The sequence below is a fragment of the Oncorhynchus keta genome, chromosome 25 (assembly GCF_023373465.1).
Source record: "Oncorhynchus keta strain PuntledgeMale-10-30-2019 chromosome 25, Oket_V2, whole genome shotgun sequence".
Classification (NCBI taxonomy): Eukaryota; Metazoa; Chordata; class Actinopteri; order Salmoniformes; family Salmonidae; genus Oncorhynchus; species Oncorhynchus keta.
The window spans coordinates 7,792,561-7,802,500 of record NC_068445.1 but is presented as its reverse complement, the minus strand read 5'-3'; the positions used below and the strand labels follow the sequence as shown (position 1 = coordinate 7,802,500).

Below are 9,940 nucleotides of genomic sequence, written 5' to 3'. Positions count from 1 at the left end.
AGGTTTTATCTTCTTTTCTCTACGAAACGTCTAGCAGTGCACAATTAGTTAAATTTGAATATAGTATGCTCATTTTATTCTAATTGTATTGTTGATCACTAGACAGTTGCAGGAATACCTACATCACTTTCACAAGTCCTTTTCAATGACCACATGAGTGAGCATCATCCATCTACTGACACCAAAGCAGCAAACAACAGGGGCATATTCATTACGCCGATTCTGATGCAAAACGTTTCTTAAACGGAACGAAACTGGGAGGAAACTATATGAATGTGTCCAATAAAAACTCTTGTTTTAGTTGCAACTGTTTGGCTAATGATTACACCACGGGATATAATCCACTTGACCGTATAATGATGTCCCTCACTAAAAAGTACCCAGCTCCCTGACCAATTCAGCATTTAAAAAGGCAGTTTTTACAAGTTGCATAGGCTACTATTACATAATGCCCTACATGTTGAGACGTTCTGCTGTCAGATAGAAACCTATGCAAAACTCCATGTAGGGTTTTAACCCTCATTTTTCACTTGATCGATGCACTGCTTCCCATCTATTTAAATGAGCACTCTGAGTCAGCTTCTGCTCTTTCTAGGCAGCTTTCAGACCAGAAAGGGGCGTGCACTATTGGAGAGGCTCACAAACTCACTTCGGTGGCAGTTCCGGGTTTTACAAATCACTTCACTGGTCGCGGTTATTGTCAGAGATATTGTGTGTAGTGTTCACGATGGCTCTTCTTATGGAGCACCAATTTAAACAGCTTCCAGCCGATAAACAAGTGGAAACTAGATCATTCTTGGAGTCGGTGTCGTATCTTCCGCCATTCTTTGGTAAGTAGCTTGCAAACTATGATTTGAGCTTGCTACATGAATTCTAGCCACAGTATGTGCATAGACAACCACCCAAATTGCTCGCTATTTTGTTGCAACAAACAACATATTGTCAGTTAAGCCACACCATTTAATACAGCCCATTATGGATAAAGACAATTTTATGATCATACTCTTGTGGCTAGCCATCAGCTTGTCATAGGCAAATTGCCATATGTTTTATGCCTGCAAGGGTAGAGTTATCAACATTTGATTGACCTGACAATGCCAGGAGTGAGGAGAAGTATTCATATGTGTAGAAAACGGACTTAAATTAACTTCATAGTCTGATTTGCCTGTGGGATAGTTTGCTTTTGGGATTTCAGAATGTGAGAAGCAATCTGTCAAAACACCTCTGTCAATCCCAAGCAATTAAATGCCATAAGGGACAATCTTTTTTTGGGGATCGTATGTCTCTTTATCAAGCAGTCAACAAACCTTTTGCATTAATAATTTATTTTACTGGCCTCGATTTGAAGTTGTTAAAATTGATTAGCACGGTGTTGAGTTCCCCTTGACCATTCACTGACTGTGTAGCCCACCGGGCATCATTGTGTGGCTTCATCCTGTATGCCAAAGATGCGCTATTGAATTAGGCAGGTGAAACCTCTGAAAACACCGAAGTCTGGTGTTGATATTAACATCTTTCCATTTCGTTGTCATTCATCCAACTGACCTAATAATTTCTTAGGCAACTTTCCTTTTGATCAACTCAAGAAAGTGTTTGTATGGTTTATTTTGTGTTCTTTCTTTGTTTTTAATGCTATAATGAATTTTGTGTCATGATATAATCAGTCACAACTCAATTATACATAACTGCTACATTGATTTGTGACTAGGGTATATAATGTTGGAATTTCAAATCTCTTTGGAGGATATGCCTAGGATAGGATCTTCTCTTTGTTTTTCCACCAACCTTTAACTCAGTTGTATGTTTACACCTGGTGTTAGGATTCATCGACAATACAATTGAGGACCTCTGCTTTCATCACGTAGCCTGGACCTCCCAAAGCAACCGCACAAAAGCATTATGTGGAAGCAATTGAGAGAGAGAGAAAAAGGGTTTCGTTTGTATGGGGTGGAAAATGAGAGATGGGCATCTTTGGTGGTAGTCATGAATGAATAACATTCAGGATCGATGGATTCATGTCTCTCTCTAAATGATAAGGACAAAGGTGGGGCTTCTCTGTAACTAGAGAAGATACCTGTACCACTTGCACAATGGGTAGCCTTCTGGAACTTGAGGGCTAACGGTTGTCAGTTGTACTCCACTTTAAGCCGTGTGTTGTCGGAATGTAAGTCTTCCACTGGGCTACCCCAAATGAACAGCCAGGCCCCCTTTTATGTAGTTATGTCAATGGCCTGGGGAAAGTTGCTTAGCCTTCTCTATTGGGAGATTTGTCCAAGTGAAGAAATGCATTGTTACAAACTGTTGGAGGTATTTTAAACTGAATGCACATCTCTAGGTTACTATACAGAACTAGCCTATACCTTGCTATGAAGAAGAAAAAACTGTTTGAAAATTTGGGGCAAAATGTTGGTCCTGTTCGAGGTCTCGCCAAGGTTCAAAGAGACCGAGGATTTGAGGATATATTTCCTTTTCCGGTTGCATAGATGGGCCTAGGGCCAATGATGGGATGCATTGGATTAGACCCATTTGGATTTGGCACGATACTAGGACCTACTTAAAGTTTTATGAGTCTCTCTGGTGCTTTCAGAAATCTTGTCAGGTGCTCTGAGCAGAGTGAATTATTTAGCATTTTGTTGATTTTCAAGTTCAATAAGAGTTTGCTGTCGACCTACCATTTTGTATCAAAAGCATTCAAGTACATGATCAGGATGCAGCTCAGAATGCTGTTCTCTGTTTGTCTCAACCCTGTGTTTTTCTAGTTCTAATGAAAAGGCTTTGTTTTTCCAACGTATGCCTCTCAAAAAGTATTTGACAGAGCGTAGGGGTTTATTAGGCTGCTTTGTTAATCTTCAAGGGATGTGAGCCATTGAAGCTACAGGTAGTCCTGTCTCTCTTTCTCTCTCTCGTTCTCTCTCGCTCTCGTTCCACCTCAAAAAGCACACCCACCATCTCCGATTGTTCTGAAATAATGTACGTTATTAGAAACGGAAGATAATTTTGTTGAAATATAATTTGATCTAAATGATTGCATCCAAATGGACTATTTTAATTTATAGGATTCATATAATATTAATATAATATTCAAATATAGTAACAAACATCTCAATTGGACCAAACTTAAATGTAAAATAAAATTGACACGAGGAATCCAGAGGAGTGGTCAAAAGCTACCCACGGACCCCTCACACACCCCACACCAATCCCACCCCAAAAACAAGTATATAGTATGGAGCTGCCCCTCAGAGTATTCTTTGTTCCGTCATCCTATGTAATGTATTCCCAGTGAATTTGGTGGTTTATTTTCCATATTTCAGAGAAATGTTATTGAATTTGTTAGGCTCATGTTTCATCCTACATCTTGATATTACCAAGTTCTGACCACAAGTTTGAAGACCCCCCTGTCAATGTTAAAGGGATAGTTCACCCAAATTACATGAGTTTTCTTAAATTGACAAGGTATGACAGACACCCGTGCTTTGGTTTTGTTGGTCACTGTTTCAACTGCTAACTTTTAAGCAATTGTGGCACAAATCCAATGCAAATAAATTGTACCTAAATATTAGCATTTTCACACCATGTTTAAGTGTCCTAAATTGTATCATTTTTTTTGTTGTATTTTTACCCACCTTTTTCTCCCCAATTTTTGATCTTGTCTCATCGCTGCGACTCCCCAACGTGCTCAGGAGAGGTGAAGGCGGAGTCATGCATCCTCTGAAGCATGACCCACCAACCGCACTCCTTAACTTCTTGGTGACTGGGGGGCAGTATTGAGTAGCTTGGATGAATAAGGTGCCCAGAGTAAACTGCCTGCTACTCAGCCATAATAGCTAGAATATGCATATAATTGGTATATTTGGATAGAAAACACTCTGAAGTTTCTAAAACTGTTTGAATGATGTCTGAGTATAATATAACTCGTATGGCAGACGAAAACCCGAGAAAAATCCAACCAGGAAGTGGGAAATCTGAGGTTTGTAGTTTTTCAACTCATTGTCATTCCAATATACAGTGTCTGTAGGGTCATTTTGCACTTCCTAAGGCTTCCACTAGATGTCAACAGTCTTTAGAACCTTGTTTCAGGCTTCTACTGTGAAGGGGGGCTGAATGAGAGGGGATTGAGCCAGGTGCCTGGCAGAGTGCCATGGGCTCGTGACGCGCGTTCATGTGAGAGTTACCTCTCGTTCCATTGCTTTTCTACAGACAAAGGAATTCTCCGGTTGGAACATTATTGAAGATTTATGATAAAAACATCCTAAAGATTGATGCTATACATCGTTTGACATGTTTCTACGGACTGTAACGTTTTGGACTTTTCGTCCGACCTTTCCGCTGGACTTGCACGCGCGTCGGTGAGTTTGGATTTGTTTACCAAACGCGCTAACAAAAGGAGGTGTTTGGACATAAATGATTAACTTTATCGAACAAGCACCCGGCCTGCCACAAGGAGTCGCTAGAGCGCGATGAGCCAAGTAAAGCCCTCCTCCACAGTCCAAACCCTCCGCTAACCCGGACGATGCTGGGCCAATTGTGCGCCGTCCTATGGGACACCCGGACACGGCCGGTTGTACCACAGCCCAGGAATGAACCCGGGTCTGTAGTAACGCCTTAGACTGCTGCGCCACTCGGGAGGCCCAAAAATTGGATTGTTTAACTCCATAATGTTACTTGCAGTTGTCAGAACCTGGTAATATCAGGATGCAGGATGGGACATGAACCTAACAACTTCAATAACTAATTTCTCTGAACAGTAGGGGGGGGGGGGCATCACTGAATACATGACATAGGATGAAGAAACAATGCCTTGAGCCGCAGCTCCATACTACTCATCAGACATGGAGATACTGCAGCCTGTTGTTGGGATTGGTGTGGGATGTCCATGGATGCCTTTTTGACCAAATAAAATGGATTCATGTCTTACTCATAGTTACAAAGACGTTTCAGCAAAATAGTTTTGCAGTAATGCTAATTGTATCCCTCTCTCCTGTATTATCCTAGCTCTTGGGAATGTAGACAAAGCTGACATGTGAATTGTGGAGGATGTTATTTCTCCAGTATGGGCAAACATTGTATTTTTACATCTCTCGACAGACTGCCTTGGCTCTACTGTTTTTGCTCCAATTAAAGCAGACATTGTAGGGAACATCACAGTAAGTAGCCTACAGCAACATTTTAATACAGTCAAAGTTCAAACTGGTAACCTTAGATCCATATGGAAACAAACTATATTACTGTACTATCCCTGTTTAGACAATCAAAGCAGTTTTCGACAGCAACCCTAGCAGGTTCAAGACCCTCCAAAAAATCCTGGAGGCAGAGAAGGAGCTGCATGGAGCAGACTGGCCCAAAGTGGGAGCCACCCTGGCACTTATGTGGCTAAAGAGGTCAGACAACTTTTTACTTTTGGATCTTGAGTCGGTTCTTAATGCCTACAGTTGTAATGCATTATGATGCAGATATAATGCATTATAAGACTTGTCATGGGCGTACGAGCTCTGCGTCATCTCATAATGATTCTAAGTGCCAGCCGTTTTGATTCAGTAAACTTCAATAGAGGGATATTTATATCATCCTTATTATAAGACATTATAAAACCTCATATCTGCTCATAATAATAAAGGGATGTACCTCATCGCTCTCCCTGACATTTCTGTGTTACCCTTGAGTCTGTCTACTTAGATGTACTGTATGTTGGTCCACGTTTTTGTATTGTCTGTCTGATACTGTGATTTGTTTGTTTCCTTGTCCTTCATTGACCAGGGGACTCCGATTCATCCAGGTCCTGCTACAGAGTCTGGTGGATGGGGAGAAGGATGAAAACAACCCCGACCTCATCCGTGTAAATTGCACCAAAGCTTATGAGTTGGCCCTGAAGAAGTACCATGGCTGGCTGGTGCAGAAGCTCTTCAAGGTAAGCGTCTCACCATAGCATGATTGCTTTGGATTACTACTTGATTACACAGCTTCTCCATTGCCATTTTAAACTGTGCAAGTGTAGCTGATAGTTTGTTTATTTATCTATATATATATATAGATTTTTAAAAATAAATCGAATGGTAGGTAGATGTGCTAGTAGTGGCCATTATTAAAGTGACCTTCACTGAGATCTAAAAGGCAACCTTTGTTTATTGTTCTGACGAGTCTGCATTTTGAACTGACTTTACTTGAATGTCTTCCACTGAAGGCAGCCGTGTTCGCAGCTCCCTACAAGGCAGATTTCCTGAAGGCGCTGTCCAAGGGGCGGAAGGTCAAGGAAGAGGACTGCCTGGACAAAATCCGACAGTTTCTAGTCAACTTTGCTGCTGCTAATGATGCCATCTATGAGATGTACACCAAGATGAATGCCGAGCTAGAGTACACCGTGTGACCACGCAAGCTAACCAATGATCTGCCCCTCCCATTGGGACAATTACAAGCAGTGAGAGTTGCTATGCTTTCCTACAGGTTTGTGTGTGTGGGTGTCTGTGTGTGTTAGATCCGGTGTTGTGTCACACATCCAGTCTGTGCTCTTTCTAAGATCTCCTTTGAGTGCATTTGCTTGCTGCTCTTAATTTCTCTGTCAACTGTTTTGTGGCTTATTTTCAAAGCCTCAAACTTTCTTACAGGGAATAGCTTTCAATATGACCCGAGTCTTTACCTGGCGATTTGTGTTTGATTGTTATCAGGTTCACTAGGCACAAAATGAAAGAAAACGTACTGAAATGGGGAGGAACTACCTGGACTTGTCCAATAAGAAATGATCATTTTTGTTTTCCATTGCAAACCGTTTTAAACCATTTGCCATTTCTTGCCCCAATGAACATGACCCAGTTTCATAGACCAAAACTGCAGATGCATCTGGACTGTCGAAAGTATAGTTTATGGATAAACATTTCAATCAACTGTAGTTTATTTTCACTGAAATACATTTTTATTTTTTTTATTTCCGTAATTATAAATTCATCTTACACAAGTTACTTGGGTATTACTACTTTGTGTAGGTACGTTTCATTTTATTATACACAACCGCATAGCGGGCAGATCTATAGTACTCTTTTAAAACTACTAACAGTAGAGATAGAGGAAATCATTGTATTAGTAATTGCTATTTGGTAATTGTTTGCAATCACATGAGTAACCTATGCACTTTGAGAATGTTTAGAGGATTGTGGTAAATGAATATCAAAACCAAAAATATATTTAATTCATAATTATGTATTTTCTCATGATATTTTAAGAATTATATAAAAATATTTGTATTTTATATTAATGAACCTTTCACTCTGCTGGTATGTGATTTATTGATTCTATCTACTTGAAAATGTAATCTATTTCTTATTTGTTTACATGTTAGAATTTTCTGACTTTGATAATGCAACTCTGTATCACTAGGACAGTAAATATACATTATTTTTGTTATTTATTCTTTGTTAATTCTCCATCCTAAGAGCTGATTCCATTGGTACATCAATGGAATTGTGTGTTATTAAATATATTGTGTTATTGATTAGTGTCTTATATAATCATACAAATGTCATTTTATGTAATCGCATCTTTGAACTCAACTAAATCTCTCTGGTTTTTCATATAGTCAATAAACCTACAAAAGTAAACAGTCAAGTCAAAGTGATGATTTGTTTTATAAGTTTAAGATTCAAATAAGTGAGACTTTTAAAGTGTTGTGTAAAAAATAAAGCCATTTTGTTAGAAAGGAAATATTGTATAACCATTATTTGTTGAGTGACATTGAAATCAATCCATGGGATCATTTAATTTTAGGCTGTTTTAATAAATTTGATTAATTGTGAAATAAAATCATGATGGCGTGTTCAATATGAATAGTAAACCAGGTTTATTTGAAGTGTGCTTTGTAATTGGAGTGGGTGATTCAAGCCATAGACTATTGTTAATCTAACTGTGCCTTCTGCTAATGACACAGGGGAGATGGTGAACTCACTGTCTGCGTCTTCATCCAACAGTGCAAGTTTACTGAATGGCTGCCTCTTGAGTTGGGTCATGTTCATTACGCACCAAACGGAAGAAATGCATGTTTTCCATTACGGTTCCAAAATGTTTTATTACTGTGTGTTTATAATGAACACAACACTTCTAGACTGTTTGTCTTGCTCCATCATGCGCCATGTCATGTAGCTTAGCTTGGGATGCCTCGGTTTCAATTCTGAATTTCTTCCTAATACCATCTCATGTGCCTCAAGATAGTATTTGTGTAAGTTTGTTTGTACATTGACATACTCTGTCATTGCTGAAGAAACTAGTGTAATCTTATAAAATGAAGAATGTTTAGGTGAGATGTTTCCCTTTCCATGCCCTATGCAATAGGAATTAGTGTGGTTGCCTGGACAACAAACAATGTCATGAGACTGGAATTATAGCAAATTTAAATTAACCATTAAATACACTGAAAATTGATTGCTTATTTGAACTGTTTTTCCTTTTCTGGCTATGAAAATGTATTTCTCTGAAAACATTTGTGTGATGAAAAGCATTTAATTGCAGTGCATTAATGCTGCAAGATAATTTACATTATTTTCAACTGATATTGTAAACTAATTTTCACATTAAACCATGACCAATTGTTTAATTTCATATTGAATCGTGCATTGTTATGACTGAATGTGTGTGCGTATTTTGTGAAATTCAATGGTGCATGGCCACACACTTCAGTTACAGCAGCCTAGGTATATTATAAGCGCAACGTGTAAAGTGTTGCTTTCATGAGCTGAAATAAAAGATCCCAGACATTTTCCATATGCACAAAAAGCTTATTTCTATCAAATGTTGTGCACAAGTTTGTTTACATCCCTGTTAGGGAGCATTTCTCCTTTGCCAAAATAATCCATCCACCTGACAGGTGTGGCATATCAAAAAGATGATTGAACAACATGATCATTACACAGGTGCACCTTGTGCTGGAGACAATGCCACTCGACACAATACCGCTGATGTTTTGAGGGAGCATTCAATTGGCATGCTGACTGTAAGAATGTCCACCAGAGCTGTTGCCAGAGAATTGAATGTTCATTTCTCTACAATAAGCCACCTCCAACGTTGTTTTATAGAATTTGGCAGCATGTCCAACTGACCTCACAACTGCAGACCACGTGTAGCCACGTCAGCCCAGGACCTCCACATCCGGCTTCTTCACCTGCGGGATCTTCTGGGGGTGCTGAGGATTATTTATGTCTGTAATAAAGCTCTTTTGTGGGTAAAAATATTCTGACTGGCTCCCCAGTGGGTGGGCATGGCTTCCAAGTGGGTGGGCTTCCCATGGCTGCACCCCTGCGCTGTCATGTGAAATCAATAGATACGGTCCTATTTTCTATTTATTTAACCCTTATCTTACCAGGTAAGGACTGAGAACACGTTCTCATTTAAGCAACAACCTGGGGAATATTTACAAGGGAGAGGAGATTTGATGAATGAGCCAATTGTAAGCTGGGGATGATTAGGTGACCATAATGGTATGAGGGCCAGATTCAGACTTTAGCCAGGACCCCGGGGTTAACACCCATACTCTTACAATAAGTGCTATGGGATCTTTAGAGACCACAGATAGTCAGGACACCTGTTTAACATCCCATCCGAAAGACAGCACCCTACACAGGGCATTGCAATATTTTCTTTCGACCAGAGGAAAGGGTGCGTCCTACTGGCCCTCCAACACCACTCCAGCAGTTTCTGGTCTCCAATCTAGAGACCAACCCTGTTTTGCTTCAAAAGCAAGCTGGAAGTGGGATGCAGGGAAGTATGCTGCTGGCAAATGAATTTATTACATTGACTGTAACTCAGTGAAATCTTTGAAGTTGTTATATGTTGCGTTTATATTTTTGTTCAGTTAGATACATTTATGGGTAAAATAAACAGGTCAAGTTGTTTTATAATCCACTTGGGGTGCGTTTGGGTTACTTTCTGGTGGTTTTCAGACTGAGTTATTACAGTATCC

At 39.7% G+C, this 9,940-nt stretch overlaps 1 protein-coding gene across 1 annotated transcript; it reads left to right on the top strand.

Moving 5' to 3' along the window:
• Positions 1-595: 595 nt before the first annotated feature.
• Positions 596-8,743, top strand: LOC118358066 (glycolipid transfer protein). Its single transcript, XM_035735485.2, has 5 exons — positions 596-830; positions 5,089-5,147; positions 5,248-5,381; positions 5,758-5,908; positions 6,182-8,743. The coding sequence occupies exons 1-5, from the start codon at positions 728-730 to the stop codon at positions 6,362-6,364; spliced, it is 630 nt and encodes a 209-aa protein (XP_035591378.1). The 5' UTR covers positions 596-727; the 3' UTR covers positions 6,365-8,743.
• The last annotated feature ends 1,197 nt before the right edge of the window (positions 8,744-9,940 follow it).

What these genes read in the sequence shown, in the direction of transcription:
- LOC118358066 (XM_035735485.2), top strand. Translation starts at nt 728, where the DNA reads ATGGCTCTTCTTATGGAGCACCAATTTAAACAGCTTCCAGCCGATAAA. An exon ending in GTATCTTCCGCCATTCTTTG is followed by an intron (nt 831 to 5,088) that starts GTAAGTAGCTTG and finishes ATCTCTCGACAG; the next exon opens with ACTGCCTTGGCTCTACTGTT. An exon ending in TGGTGCAGAAGCTCTTCAAG is followed by an intron (nt 5,909 to 6,181) that starts GTAAGCGTCTCA and finishes CTTCCACTGAAG; the next exon opens with GCAGCCGTGTTCGCAGCTCC.